Source organism: Juglans microcarpa x Juglans regia, chromosome 7S (assembly GCF_004785595.1).
Source record: "Juglans microcarpa x Juglans regia isolate MS1-56 chromosome 7S, Jm3101_v1.0, whole genome shotgun sequence".
Taxonomy (NCBI): Eukaryota; Viridiplantae; Streptophyta; class Magnoliopsida; order Fagales; family Juglandaceae; genus Juglans; species Juglans microcarpa x Juglans regia.
The window spans coordinates 1,681,104-1,697,355 of NC_054607.1; the positions used below are offsets into that span (position 1 = coordinate 1,681,104).

The following is a 16,252-nucleotide window of genomic DNA, read 5'->3' on the forward strand; positions in this document are numbered from 1 at the left end:
ATAAAGAAATAAGGAGAAAATGAAAATATCCAAAAAAAAAATAGAAGAAGAATGCGCGGAATGCACATAAGTGGAAAACATTTCCTGCGAGGGAGAGAAGAGTGAGGGAAAGAGAGAGAGATGGTTGGTGGAAAACATTAAAATAATTGTTTGGTATGTGAAAAGTAACTCTCCAAATATGACTAGCCCCTTAATTAACTGGAGCTTATATCTTGAGCTTTAGTAGTTTGGCTAGTTCAATGTAGATGATTTTTCTTATACCTAGCCAAAATATGAAGATACATTGGCATTTGGCTAGTCCAATGGCAATGCTCTTATTTGTCCATATTGAAAAATTGCAATAACGGATAGTGATAAAGTTACTACTTTTTTACTCCTCATTTATTACTTATAATGTATTTGAAATTTTTATTTTTTTATCATTTTATTTTAAGTATTTTTTTAACATCCTTAATCATTAAGAAAAAATTAAAAAATTATATATAATTTTTCTAAAAGTCATTTCCTTAACCATTAAGTAAAATAAAAAAAATCAAATACAAAAATAATAGTAAATGAATAGTAGGGCATGTTTATAATGAGAAAAGTTGAGAATTTTATAAATATATAATTTTATTAATAGTAATTTCCTGCAATGATTGATCCTATGTCATTTTAGGGCATGTTTAAATAATGAGAAAAGTTGAGAATTTTGTCAATATTAATGAAATAATTTGAGTTAAGAATTTTTATTAGATTTTGAAAAAATTGAATAAAAATATTATAAAGTTAAAATATTATTTGAATATAGCTTTTTAATATAGTTTTATTTTTAAAATTTTAAAATATTGTATTATTTTTTATATTTTATTTATAAATTTAAAATATTATAATGATTAAATAACAAATATTAAATATTTAAAATTAAAAAATATTTTAAAAATAAATTATAAAAATATTTGAAATGATATTTCGATTCTCATCCCATCTAAGTGGCGAATCTGGCGTCAGAGCAAGAAATAAGCAATGATTCGAACATGCATTTGTCCTTTTCATATCCACTTTCTAAAAACAATGGCATTGACAGTACTGGATTATAATGAACTTCTTCTTCCACACAATTTGCAATAAGTCTCATATAAATCAGGCAAACTCTATTTAAAAAATATATAAAAATAACTATTCTTTATTATTATTATCTTTTTAATTTGATGGATGGAGGTTTCAAATTCCTTATTTCTATTTTAAAAGTTGAGAATTATATCAACCAAGTTACATATTTTTGACATAACTATTATTTATTAGTGAAACTTATATTTTTACAAAATATTTGTAAGAGATTTATCTATTTAAAATTTATACTTATAATTTTAAATTCATAAAAATTATTTTCCGTATATCGTATGATAAAATTAGGCATGAGAAAATTAATGTCCATCGGACTCACTCCTCAGCCATATTGAATGAGTTTCTACCTAACCCACCTCTCTCTTCTCTTACATCTTTACACCGACAAAAACCTTGATCTATGCTCTAATCTATATAGTATATAGACATAAAAAAAAAAAAAAAACACATCAATTCTTCCAAAAGGCTAGTAGACACATGGATTATGCAAAACACTCTGTTGGAAATCCTGCACTGCTCTTGTTCTTCTTCTTTGGAGTCTTCTATCTCTTTCTTTGGTCTTCCTCCATCACAAACGATTCCTCAAACACGGTAAGTATACATTCATTCCCGCTTCTAGTTTCTTCATTCCGGCCACAAACATGCATGGGTTTTCAGAATTTTGCTTAGAAATTAAGTCAATCTCGTGTACTAATCCCTGCGCTCGCGCAGACCACCGACATTCATGCTCCTCATGATCAAGATGACCTCGAAGAAGCTCTATCCAAAGCTTCAATGGCGAACAAAACGGTAATAATCACCATCGTAAACAAGGCATACGCGGAGCAAGACGTGGGAGCCGACACCACCATGCTGGACCTGTTCCTCGAAAGCTTTTGGCTTGGGGAGGACACTAGATCACTGCTTGACCACCTCTTGCTCGTTGCCGTAGATCAGACAGCCTATGATCGCTGCGTTTTTCGACGGTTGAACTGCTACAGATTGGAGACAGACGGTGTGGATTTTGGGGGAGAAAAGATTTACATGTCCGACGATTTCGTCAAAATGATGTGGAGAAGAACCCATTTTCTCCTGGAAGTTCTCAAGCGTGGCTACAGCTTCATCTTTACGGTAAGTGCGACATTGCTATTACTTTTTTGTTTTTAGTGCGGCATGCAGTAAATATCAGTGCCAGAGGCCCAAAAGTCTTGAAAGTAAAATAATGCACAGCCAGTGAGAAGTAGTGGTGGCTCATGGGATGGCGGTGAACATCTTCACATTCCCATGAAACATTAACTCATGAATCATTCTTTTTATCAATTACTATTTATTATCTTACGTCTGACATTTTATTAAAAAAAACTGTTAAATATAGAGTATGAAGTGAATAGTAACTTATATTCATCAAAAGACCTAATTCATAGATCCCTCCAACTCATGTCATTGCGATGGTTTTGTTTGGGCATGCAGGAACTTTATGTCTTAAGACAACGGCAGGTCGGATTAATTTTTTGTTTGGTTCAATTTGGTTTTAAATGAAGGAATTGGTGACCACAAGGGTATTAGTTTAGTGGTAATAGGTATATGAAAAATTCTATTATCAAATCAGTGTATATAATAATAGAATATACATAATAAAATACTTAATTTGATTTGATAGATAAATTTTAAATTTTAAATATTATAAATTAAATTTTATCATTTAAATGATGTAAATAGTATGTTATATACATCGATTTGAGAATATAATAACTCTAATATATATATATATATATATATATATATATATATATATATATATAGTGTCGTGTGGTTTGGCTGACGTGAAGACATGCATTTTAAGTTTCCATGAACATCATACTATAAGAATAGAGGGAATTGAATTACATAAGTAATGTTACTTATCATCTATTTTTTTATCTATAATGTGACATTAAATAATTAGAGATTATTTATTATATTTTACTTATGAACTTATCATTTAATATCATATCATGAAATGATGAGAGAATGAAAAAAAGATAATGAGCAGAATTTTTCGAATTACATACTAATGGCATAAGTACTATTACTCATGTCACCACTCTAGAACAAGTTATACTCACATGACTCGCTAGTATATTCATGTACGACTAAAGAAAAAAAGTATTAACGTGGGGACATTTAATTCTCAGACCATATGTCGAAAAGGATATATATATATATAAGGTATAGCATGCTGCATGACCTAGCTAGCTAATAGTTTTTTTGTTGCCGACAGCTAGCTACCATGATCACCCAATTATTGCAACATTGTTGTTGGATTCGATCGGCATTTTTTTATGTAAATCAATCCGTATTTATTATTTTTTCTAAATGAATTGTAAGGTTTTTGCGTTGCAAATATCTTTTTTTTTGTTTTTTCATTTTTATTGTATGTGCATGTTTGAATGGAATGATTGGTATTCGGCTCTTCACTATGCATGGCCCAATAAAATGCATTCTAATAACTGTGCATGCATGCAGTCCCAAAAGAAAAAATTTGTTTCTTTCAACTATTCATTATTCGGAAGTTGTCGTGGCCTTTGGGCGACAATAATCACTATAAAAATGATTATTTATAAAGAATTATTTACAACAAACTCACTTTAATAAATAAATAAATAAATAAAAAATCATCATTTTTATCGCAAATAAAATTCTTAATATTCTACTTTGAAGATATATATTTTAATCTCTTGTGGCTATAAGCTAATTAATGATATATATTTTTTGTAACAGGATACTGATGTAATGTGGTTAAGGAACCCATTTTTAAGGCTAAGCAAAAACGAAAGCGAGGATCTCCAAATAAGCACCGACGTGTTTCTCGGCGATCCATCGCCGGAAAAACAACTTATCAACACCGGATTTTACTATGTCCGATCGAGCAACAAGACGATAGCAATGTTTGACAAATGGTACAGCATGAAGGAAAACTCCACGGGACAAAAAGAGCAGGATGTGCTCCTAAACCTAATACAAGCTGGTGGCATAATCAGAGAACTAAACCTTACACTAAGGTTCCTGGACACCCTTTATTTTAGTGGGTTTTGCCAGAATAGCAAGGATTTCAGGGCAGTGACGACCGTCCATGCCAACTGTTGTCGGAGCATTAATGCCAAGGTTAAGGACTTGAAGGTTGTCCTTCGTGATTGGAAACGATTCAAGAAGATTAGTTCCTATAAAAGGCTGGCCAATGTGACAGCAAACTTGGTGTGGTCGGGTCACTTTGGATGTTGGAATTCTTGGAGATCAGTACGTAGTATACATAAGACTAGTAGCCTTGTATGAGACACTGCTTATTAATTGTAATATTGTTGCAAAAGTAAATAAGACCAGTTTGTTTAAATCATTGTAGTAGAATTTGTTTTTTTTGTTTTTTTTTTTTTGCATATGCATGTCCGTATTTTGATCGTTTCATAGTAAGTAGTGTCTTTGCACATCGATTTGTAAATAAAAAATTCTTTATTGTATTCAGTCTCGATAAGAGCAAATACAAATAGAGTACTTCAATGTCTTTAAAGTTTCTCATTCTTAGGCTAGCCTCATATGAAACATTTTACACGATTGTTATTTAAGTTATAAATATATAAAGCTATTTAATATATGTTACGTTAATGACATATATGATCTAAGATAAAGAGTATAGTTATTAGTTACAATATAATGACTCTATAAGTCAATTATTCCTTAAGATGCCTTTTGAATAATGAGATAAGATAAGATTGGATGTGTCAAATCTGTTAACGGATCGTGTTCATATCATGTCAAAACATATATATTATACTATGTAGGTCATTCCTAATCCGACCCGTTAAGCTTATCGTATCAAAATCTCAAACTCTAACACAATCCGTTAACATAACAAGTCATATCGTGTCAACTCGTTTTGACTCATTTATGTAAATGAGTTGAATATATCCGAAATTAACCCATTTGACTTATTTAAGTTTAATATAATTTTATATAAATGTTAAAATCACTATATCTATAAAAAATATAAAACTAACTACAAGTCTAAAATTACAATTCAAATAATAAAAATGTCGAAATTAAAATGCCAACAATTTTATTTTTAGGTGTAAGAGTATAATTTTAATTTTAATTTTTTCAATGGGTCAAAACGAGTTGACCCGTTATCAACCCGTTAAGCAATCGTGTCCTAACGGGTCAACTCGTTTTTATCTGAACCCGTTATCATAAGGCTAAATCATAATCCGTTTTTATCTTATCGTATTCATGTTGAGTTAATGGGTCGTGTCACATATTACCACTCCTAAATAAGATGATTTTAGATGAAAGTTAAAAATTAAATAAAATATTGTTAAAATATTATTTTTTAATATTAGTGTTATTTTGAGATTTAAAAAACTGAATTGTTTATTATATTTTATGTAAGAATTTAAAAAAATTATAATGATACTATGAAATACTTTCACTATTCAAACGGAATCTAAAATGTCTCACGCCAACTAATATCTTTAGAAATGATAAAATTTAGAAAACTTATTTGTATAGTTCTAATTTTCTAGATACGTAAGTTCTGTACAATTTTTTAAAAAATATAAATAAATATAAAATTTACGAATAAAATTATTTTTTATTAAGAATAGATCTGAAGACATACCTATTCTAAAATTCTGTGCAACGATATTTTTAAAATTTAAGATTTAAATTGATGGAAGGGTAGCAGTTGTACATGACTCACAAGCGTCCTTGATTTCAACAGATGATGCCTGATTTTACTTCTACATAAACGACATGTGTAGTGTGAGTTTATTCTGCAATAAAATACAGAATCAGTGAACAGCGTTAGTTCCCCGATCGCATGCTCGGCGTCCTTGGAAATCGATAGAATTACTCACCGGAAGAAACGGGCTCGACAGTGTATTGAGAAATAACTGAGAGAGGAGCGGAACATTCATAATTCATTGTCCGGTGGCCGGAGGGAAAACTCGCAACAAAAGAGAATGCACGGTTGAATGTTGGGGGCCGGCTGGAAAATTCAGGGCCAAGCGCATTAAAGACAGAACACAGCACCATAGATGATGGATAACAACCATTGTAGCCTGATCATGCACTGCACTGCTTAAAAAGAAGAAAGAAGAACAAAGAAATCAATGACTCAAACTCAAGTGCAATTTCACTATGGAAATCGAAGGTGCATTCGGGGAGAGAGGGGGGGGAGAGAGAGAGAGAGAGAGAGCACGCAAGGACATTATTGTCATTTCGTTGTTGGTGAAACTCTGTTGACTCTACTTGGACCGCTCCCTCTGTCACTCCAGCGAGATCTGTCTCTTCTCTCTCCCCCCCTCTCTCTTTCGCTCGCGCATCGGATCAATCAGGTATGGACTGATATTATTTCTATTCTTCAGATTTGCGCCGCAAAGAGAGCTCTTAGATCGTGTTCACTCTGATAGACAAAAATCACCGAATTTTCTTTTTCGCTTTATACTCTGGTTGGTTGCTAAGAAAATGCAGAAATAGTTACGAAGATTTGGCTTCATTGAAGTTTCTCTCTCGTTTTTCTTTATTTTATTCTGAATTCTTGCTTCTCTTGTATCTTGGCATAGTGGAGGAGATGGATTCATCGGCAGTGCTATTTAATCAGCTCAAGGTTTGTATTGTTAGCTTCTTTGACTGGCTATCTCATGAAAAGGACGTGTGTTGGATCATTTTCATGTAAGACGAAATCCTCATACTTTATTTGATTTTGCAAATCTTAACAGACAGCGGAGCCATTTTTCTTATTAGCGGGTCCCAATGTAATTGAATCTGAGGAACATGTTCTACGAATGGCGAAGCACATAAAGACTGTTGCATCAAAGTATGCTTCCTCTATTTCTGATCTGATCTGTCGTCTGCAACGGGAAAGTAATGCATTTGAATGAAATGGCGTAGTTTTGTTCTGATACAGAAATAAATTGGTTGAGAAAAATTACAACTTTTGCCTTTGTTCTACGTAGATACAGAATTATATCTTTCTTTAAAAGTTGTATCACATAGGACTTTTACTTGTAAATGGTACACTAGACATGAAAGTTGTATCACTCGTTAATTTAGTTAATGATTAATGGAATTATAATAAAAAGAACACCCAAAATGGCCTTGATACTCGCTTGTATGTTCAACTGTATTACATCCAAAAAGGTGAACTTTGAAGTTGTACCTCTTGTTTTTTTTCTTAGTAGCTTTCTACAAGTTAAAGGAAAATAAATTATATTCTTTATCTATTCTATTCAAGAAATTCAGCTAAAGAGATTCAATTTGATTGCTAATTAAACATGTAGAGTTTCTGATACAGAGTTTGTTTTTGAACCATGTAGAGTTGGGTTACCTCTGGTTTTCAAGTCAAGCTTTGATAAAGCTAACAGAACATCCTCAAAATCATTTCGAGGCCCTGGCATGATTGAAGGCTTGAAGGTTTTGGATGCAGTTATTATTACTTTGTTCTCACGTGTTGTTATTTTTGAGGTTTGAGTCTTGATACTGCCGGATGTCTCATACATAATGGAAGGCAATATCTGTACACATTTGAAGTTGTAGGAATGAAGTTTGAAATTTCGGATGTTACTTCCCAAATGTTAGGACAACAAACAAACTTTATATGGTAACAGAGAGAGGAGTTCATCACCGATTAAAAAAAAAAAAAAAAAAAAAAAAAAAACAGAGAGAGGAGTTCATTGAGAACTTGCAAGATACGTGCAGTTAACAAAGGCTGGATCTGCTCGTTGAAGTTATATTCAGGAAGCAGTAAATGAAATTAGAGATATTTTGTGAAATATGGAGAATGTTCTAGAAGAAAATGTATATAGACAAAGGAAGAACTATCCATGAATATTAAGACCAGTATAGGTGCAAATGCATGCCTATTGTATATAGCATATAACACCAGATCATTTAACAATAACAAATATTTCAAAGCCGCCGAAGTTTACATCGAGTCAATTCATTATCCTTTTGCACCAGGTAAGGCTGAGTGCTGTCATCTTTAGGTCTGGAAGTTTCTTTCATAAAAATTATGGTTGAAATGTCTGTGTATCACTTGTATTAGTTTAAAGTACACATTGCTCAGATTACTATTGCCATTGTGATATACATTAGATAGCCATGAACATTGGATATGAAATTAAGAAATTAAATGTAGGCTCTAATTTGAGTTTCAACAAAGTGCTGGGTGATTCGATGCATTTTTATGCGTCTTGCAGTTTTTCTATGTTTATTTATGATACAGTATTCATTAAAAAATGGTTTCTAATAGGTTGCATAGGAACCATGATTGCATATCTAGAATAGTATTTTTCTTGAGTAAAAAGGAAGAACATTATCTTCTTTCTGTACATGGATTAATTACACTGAGATTTAATATTGAAAACCCGGTAAAATTCCAAGATTAAAATTCTTTTTATTTCTACTCTTTATCTGCAGATACTTGAGAAGGTAAAACTAGCGTATGACATTCCTATAGTGACTGATGTCCACGAAGCAATCCAGGCAAGCTTTTGTTTTCTAGTGGTAGCCTCGTTCCTTCTGTTTTATTTCTACCTAGATATCTCTTTACATATGGCGGCAGCCATATGTGTTGACTGGATGTATACTCTTATTCAATCAATATTGGATAATAATTTGGCATAATATCCAAATTCATCCTGATTATTTGCTGCTTTCACGATGAGGTGTTTATATGTATTTCATGATCTTCCCTAAGCAAATGATAATAGCCATCTTATGACTTTTTGGGGATGATAAGAGTGAAGCATGTTTCTTTATGTAAGATGAAGTCTCGGTGAATTGAACAGGGGAAAGAGGAGGGCCAAAATAAAAGACAAGGAAATGCATTGATGTGAAAACTTCACTGGATTAGTTGTGTACCTCAGGAGCATTTGTGCTTGTATACCTGTATGACTAAGTCTATGCATCTATTTGTGTAAAATGAGGAAAAAAAGAGCTGTGACCAATGTTGTATTGTACTTCAATGGTAGGAAATCTTGATTTTGGACTTGTGCAATATCCACCATTAGAAATTCTACAGTATTCTAGATCAATACAATTGAGGAAATAGTCCTAACAAGACTAAAATCGTGAAATTCCAGATCTGGCTCTCTAAGGAAATGCTTTATCCCTGAGACACTTAATAATATATCCTTCGAAACCATGTGGATCTTGCTCATTTGAAAGTTGCTTGCTATCGCCACGAATGAAAGCTCTACGTTGATAAATCTTAAAATCAAACTAAAGACAGTAACTTAAAGCCTTCTGGCATGGTTGCATGAATTGTTGACACCTATATTTCTTAAGGAAAAGCTACTGCCAATATAAATAACCTGCAAAGTTTGGAATTGGTGTTGTTCACAATCAAGGACCCAATTTAATAAGGTTTTTATCTTTTTCCAGTGTGAACCAGTTGGCAGAGTTGCAGATATTATTCAGATTCCAGCTTTCTTATGCCGTCAGGTTAACATTTTTTCAGATGAACATTTGGTGTCCATCCTTGATCAGAAAAATTTTCTAGTTTAATGGACATGTGACCTCTTCTAATCCAAAACATGAAAAAATGTTCCTTATTTATTACCTCTTATAATGACAGACAGATCTTCTAGTTGCAGCCGCGAAGACTGGAAAAATTGTTAATATTAAGAAAGGCCAGTTCTGTGCTCCTTCTGTGAGTATTTTTATCAACCTGAAAAATCAGAACCTCTGTTGACACGCATAAAGCCTTTATGCTTCAATATGGTACTGTTCTAATTTGTACATTTTTCGTATTTTTCAGGTCATGATAAATTCTGCCGAGAAGATTAGATTGGCTGGAAATCCAAATGTGATGGTTTGTGAAAGAGGAACTATGTTTGGTTATAGTAAGTTTTCTGGTTTTCGCTTCAAATGCATAGAATATTTGCTTGTGTTAGTTGCAGTCCCTCTGCAATAAAGGCTTAATTGGAAGCTAATATAATTTGTTTTGGGTCCTTTATTTTCTTTCAAAACATTTGATAATTTAACACTGCTCTATACTTCATAAGGTTATGAATGGTGCTTGTAGTTGGAGTTTGGATTCAAGTCATTGATGCATTCCTGAAATTTTACTTGCCGCTTTGATCATATACCTGGTTGTTGTTTTGCAGACGATTTAATTGTTGATCCTCGCAATTTAGAATGGATAAGAGAGGCCAATTGTCCTGTTGTAAGTCAAACTTGCTTAGTACCTTCAAGGTTCCAAATAGGCCACACTTATGAAAAAAAAAAGGGTTCTAAATAGGCTTTGAACTGTATGGTGAAGATTCAGGCCATTTTCTTTCTTACATACAATCCATCTCCGTGTTAGTTTTGCATCAACTTTTCAACTGGTAAACTAAACAGAAATGTATATCTTTTTTCGATGGGAATAACCGCATCAGATCAAAAGAGAGCGTTGCATGTGCACATGCAGACATATTCTTAGATGGCTCGTAATCTTTTCAATAACTCTGATTTTTACATCTTACATTCCATATCAATAAATTTTTTTCTAAAAAGACTAGATGGAACTGTTAGGAAGACTATCGTAATATGTATGCATATATTTTTTAAAATGTAGGAACAATAGCTGGTTTCACCTGATGCTGCGCATTTAAAAATTTTGACATTTAAGTGATTGTTTAAAATGATCCTTAGTTTGCACATGCTTTCAAAGATCTATTCCTTTGACATAATCCTTGTTTTTTTATTGGCATGCTCAGTGATATTTGCTCTATGCTGCCTATATATGCATGTGTGTATGTGTACCATTGTATGGAATACCTTCCAATCTGATTATGTGTTCCACTACAGGTAGCTGATGTCACACACTCATTGCAACAGCCTGCTGGGAAAAAGGTGTGGATAATCTTGATTTGGGCAGCTACTTCTCTGTGATTATGTAGAGGACCTTGTTATTCATCTTGAAAGAGAAATCATGAATGGCATCAGTTTCATATATGCCTACGTGGGCAATCATTTATGGAAAAGAATATAGACATTTAGAATATAATATACTGGTTTTATGTTGTAATAGGGATACTTGCAAGAAAAAATGAATATTCTAGGTATTCTTGGTTGATTTTTTTTTTTTTGATAAGTTAGAACTTTATTAAGCATAATGAAATAGGCGAAGCCCGAGTACACAGGAAGTATACATAAGAAACACCTAGTTACATTCTAAAACTTAGAGAAACGACGACAAGAACTCATTTACAGCCCCACCCTTGAGTACAATAGCAGAGAACCAGCAAAGTAGAGTGCTTATAAAACACTTCCATAATGCATCACTATTGCGTTCCCGATCATTAAAGCACCTCTCATTTCTCTCCAACCAAATACACCGCATAATACACAAGGGTATCATTTTCCATGCAGCTGCCACTTGGGAACAAGTATGCATTTGAAAGTTGGTCCAGCTTTTTAGGAAATCAACCACTGCTTCTGGCAAACCCAGCACAGCCCAACGCTTCCAAACACACCATCCCACAGCACTTTAGCCATTTCACAATGAAGTAGTAGATGGTTCACTGATTCCGCTTCTTTCTTGCACATAAAGCACCAATCCAAAACAATCATTCCGCGCTTTCTCAAATTATCTATAGTCTGAATATTCCCTATTGCTGCTGTCCAAACAAAAAAAGCCACCCTTGACGGAACATGAGCCTTCCAAATCCGCTTCCAAGGAAAGCCAATATGGTGCTGATTAAGTATCACCGCAGCTTGCTTATTAGTCGCCAATCTGAAAACAATCGGGAATGCTCGAGACAATACAGTATCCCCACACCAAACATCACTACCATTCGTGGTTGATGGCCAATGTTCAATTAACATTCCCCTGACTTCTCTAAAAAGGAAGGAAAAAAAAAAAAAAAAAAAAAAGAACAAGAACAAGAAAAAAAGCATTTGATCCTCTGTTAAGCTTACAGCCTCAGGGTGTAGGGTATCGTCCTCTTCAATTCAAGTCTTTCATATGAAACCAATATCTTCTTGACGGCATGAATTGTGCCCAATAATGTTTTCCTTTCCGTGTTTGTACTGATACCCTAACTGGAGCATTCAATTTTATGTCATGCTTTTCATTGCCATGTTTCTATGCTGTTCTTATGTGACAAGATTTTCCCGTTTTAGTGCCATAAAAAAATTACAGTAGGATGTCATCTCCTAAACTTGCTTTTGCTTTTCCTTTTTTCCCAAATCAAGGGGTTAAACATCTGTTTTCTTGTATAGTTGGATGGTGGAGGAGTTGCCAGTGGAGGTCTTCGGGAACTGATACCATGTATTGCAAGGACAGCAGTTGCTGTTGGAGTGAATGGAATTTTCATGGAGGTAGGGGAATCTGCTGAAAGCTGATTATGCTGATTTCTGTCCATGTGAAACTAGAATGTTTGGGTGTTAGTAATCAAGTTACAGGCAATACCTACTGCGCATGTCAACAGAGTTTCTTCAAGTATGCCAGAAAGGAGGAACTGTCTTCAGTAAATATTCTCTTTTGTCTAGTATATCTTGAATGCTTAGTCACATCAGTGCGATATGAATTATGAACAGCCTTAGCTTTTAGAAGTATGGCATTGTCATTTTTTTGCTGCTGTTATTATTACCATTGTTATCATTGCATTGTTGTTGTTATTGTTGTTGCTGCAGTTATTGTTGTTATAATTATTTTCTAAGAACTTCTATGGGTGCTTAGGTGCATGATGATCCCTTGAATGCGCCATGTGATGGTCCCACTCAATGGGTGAGTTTTATCTATATCACACCTTAACGGATTCATGGAACTTTTCTATGAGACATTACTCCCTTTTGAGGTTTCTTCCGTATGTAGAGATTTTTTTTTTATTATTTTATCAAGAAGAGTTTTATTGAAGCTCTGAACTGGTTGGTATTTGGTTGTTTTTGTAAATAGCCTCTGCGTCATCTGGAGGAACTTCTGGAAGAGCTTGTGGCAATCGCTGTAAGTCTGTTGCTATGCTCATTGAGTTTTTTTTATAAGTCTGTTGCCATACTTGTGATGAGTGATAATTTTTATAATTTTGTGTTTTAATGGAGAAGAACTCTGTTCTTGAGCAATGCATGTACATGGGAAGCATGAGATCTGAGTCATGTTGTGTGCATGTGGTTGTTGAAATCTTGGTACTGCTGCAGTTGTCATTGTCATATGGGCGGCTGACCAGATCTTGAAATACATTGTTAATAGATTAGACTATTCAGCTTATGATGTTACGCTCTTACTTTATGGTTTTAGATGGTGCAGAGTTCTTATATCTTCTGTAGTATAGAATACATATGTGTTATATTGGGTAGATTTGATAATCAGTAGAATGCCCAAATACCTATATTGTATCTGGTCTCTAGGGACTCAAGGAATGGAACCATATAACACTGAATTTCACGTTTGCCACCATCCTTTCTTGCATGACATTGGAATACTTAACTAAAATTCACGAGTCATTTGTTATCATAACTGGCTGGATGGCACTACAAAAATTGGAGCCAATATTACGGAAAAATATGAAACCCGAGACAGTTTCATCTCATGAAATTCTAGAAATAGCTGTTTTCATTTAACCATAAACTTAATTCCGTTGTTGCTGAATGACAAAAATATACTTAATCGGTTTTGTATGTAAAATCAAATTAAATAATGCAATCTGTCGTGGCAAATAGCAAATACACAATTTTCATTTTATCTTTAGGAGTTCCTTTTTATATAAGTCTATCTTTCAGAATCTTTTAGCTGGGACTAAGTTAACAATGCCCCTCCACTCACCAAAAGCTCAATATTGACGTATGTGTTTTCCTCTTTTCACATCTTGTAGAGGGTAAGCAAGGGGAAGCAGCACTTTAACATTGATCTCACGCCATTTCATGATTAGAAAGACTAAAAGCTTCTCTCAGTGGTGAGTACATACAACCTTTTTTCTTTCCCTTTTTTAGTTGTTGTTGGTTCTTTGGTTTTTCCTGTTTGCTAGAATTATGATTGTTTTGTCTGATATAATACTTAAGAAGATATACCGTTAAATATATATATATATATATATATACACATACATACATACATATACTTATATAATACTTAAGATACTAAAAAATTATTCTAAGTCAAACCAATCAATCACGGTTCATGATTTGGAGGGTTCCAAGACTATAAAGAGTGTGACCTAGAATAAATGGATTATTACTGGAGTTTCATTGCCTTTCTTATGTCAGAATTTGTCTTGCTTTTACTTTTAGTGTTTCTTCTAGGGTTTCAAGTTCTTCGACTCCTTAGGCTTTTCTTGGCTTAAGTAAAACCTTTTTTTTAAAAAAAAAAAAAAACAAATAATGATGTAAAAACACAGACTAGTTTTTTTTTTAACAAAAAATAAAAACAAAAAACTAATTCGTATGGTTTTAATTTATTAATTCCTTTATCAAGATCATGCAACCACTGAAATCCATAGAAGTAGCTGGTGACCTGATGACTCTCATTTTGCTTTTTGCTGGAGGGAATTAGATGTAGGAACCTGAGGGGGTCTGTTTACATGACCCACACAATCTTGTAACATAACAGTCCCACGCTTGCCAACATGAAACGTTACATGGAACTTATGCTAGCTGTGTACAAACTTGATCTGCAATTCTTTGGTATCTGATGCCATCCCTGAAATTCTGCCATTTACCCAGTTTTGATATATGTTTTTTTTAGGCTGCTTTGTTTGCAGTTTGAAGGATGCAGACCAGAATGAAAGTTAGTTAAAGAAGCTGACACAGAAATGGGTAGAAGATAAATCTATAACCTATATGTTGTCTTCACTTACTGTTGTCTTTGGTTTTGCATGAAGTTCTATGAGTTTTTACATGGAATTTGAAAACATTTTTTTGACAGTTTATTTATGAATTATTCTCCCCACAATAATTCAGTTGTGGTTGAATTGTCTAAACATGAACGAAATTATTATTTTATTAAATTGCAGGTGTCACATATGATATGTTCTTCTATATGGAAATCTGTTTGCAAAACATACATTTCATTTAATTGACATGACAAGATTTTGTTAAAAATTTTTAAAACTAAAACCTCGTATCAATAAAGTTTTGCCATGTGTCTATTTAAATCTTGTCGTCAACTTGATGTGTCTATTTCTGCTCCTAACTAAATCATCGGCTTTGCACCACATTTATTTTTCTACTTTTATCACATTTTTTATATAAAATGTAACATAATTATCTTACTTTTATTCCATGAAGATGAGGTGATGTTATCCATCATCCTCTTAATTTTTTTCTAAAAAAAGTAAATGATCATCGTGGAATAGTGATACATGTACAACTATTTATATAATCATATTTTAAAAGAAAAATGATAGTAGAGTTCTTCAAACTTATTGTTCATGTATTTTAATTTTTTTATTTTTTACTTAATAGTTAAGGTAGTGATTATTAGTAAAATTATATGTTTTTTTTATTTTGTTCTTAATGATTAAGAATGTTAAAAAAATAAAAATAAAAAGAACAAAAAAATTTATAACTAGCGGTATGCCATTGTTTACCTCTGGGGGCCGCTAGCACCGTCCATCTTAAAACGAGGATATTTATGTAAAATGATATTATTTTTATAAGTTGTTTGATAAAAACATCTCTCATTTGATGAAAAGTATCACGTTTATAAAAAGTAGGAGGAAATTACGATAATAATATAAAGAGTAGTGTTACATACAGTCGTTAAATGTATAAATATTGTGTAATTATTTTGAAAAAAAATAATATTTATTATTAAAAAATTAATTTTTTAATGTGAATTTTATATTTATTTTTTTAAAAATAAATTGTACAATACTTGCAAGCTTATTGCAAATATCGTTTCTTTTTTTTCGTTGGAGAGTACCACGTTTATACGGTGAGAGGAAATTACGTTTATAAAACGTAGCATTACTATTTCGAATAGTAGACAAGTGAAGATTTCGAATAGCCGCTCAAAGCGTATCCTTGTAGTCCGAGTGAAGAATTCAATATAACCCGACGTTTATACTGCTGGTTTGGATAGTATAGAGAAGAAATGATTTTAGATTAAAAAAATATTTGAATAAAATATTATTATTATTTTAAAATTTAAAAACTTAAATTGAGATTTAAAAATATTAAATTATTAATTATATTTTATATAAAAATTTAA

General features: G+C 32.6%; 2 protein-coding genes across 3 annotated transcripts; both read left to right on the top strand.

The window, feature by feature from the left end:
• Window positions 1-1,463: 1,463 nt before the first annotated feature.
• Window positions 1,464-15,802, top strand: LOC121241398 (uncharacterized protein At1g28695-like). The gene is made up of 4 exons (XM_041139153.1): window positions 1,464-1,698; window positions 1,819-2,217; window positions 3,847-4,423; window positions 15,782-15,802. Exons 1-3 carry the CDS (start codon window positions 1,585-1,587, stop codon window positions 4,396-4,398), a joined length of 1,065 nt encoding a protein of 354 aa, XP_040995087.1. The 5' UTR covers window positions 1,464-1,584; the 3' UTR covers window positions 4,399-4,423; window positions 15,782-15,802.
• LOC121241399 (2-dehydro-3-deoxyphosphooctonate aldolase) lies at window positions 6,245-15,047 on the top strand. 2 transcript variants are annotated; one of them, XM_041139156.1, is made up of 15 exons: window positions 6,245-6,452; window positions 6,681-6,724; window positions 6,837-6,934; window positions 7,434-7,530; window positions 8,536-8,601; window positions 9,502-9,561; window positions 9,695-9,769; window positions 9,878-9,962; window positions 10,227-10,285; window positions 10,912-10,956; window positions 12,328-12,426; window positions 12,788-12,835; window positions 13,004-13,051; window positions 13,917-13,997; window positions 14,802-15,047. In XM_041139156.1, exons 2-14 carry the CDS (start codon window positions 6,689-6,691, stop codon window positions 13,971-13,973), a joined length of 873 nt encoding a protein of 290 aa, XP_040995090.1. In that variant the 5' UTR covers window positions 6,245-6,452; window positions 6,681-6,688; the 3' UTR covers window positions 13,974-13,997; window positions 14,802-15,047. The 2 variants fall into 2 exon arrangements, with proteins under 2 accessions (XP_040995090.1, XP_040995088.1); XM_041139154.1 differs by having other exon boundaries at window positions 6,248-6,452; window positions 14,786-15,047.
• Window positions 15,803-16,252: the final 450 nt, after the last annotated feature.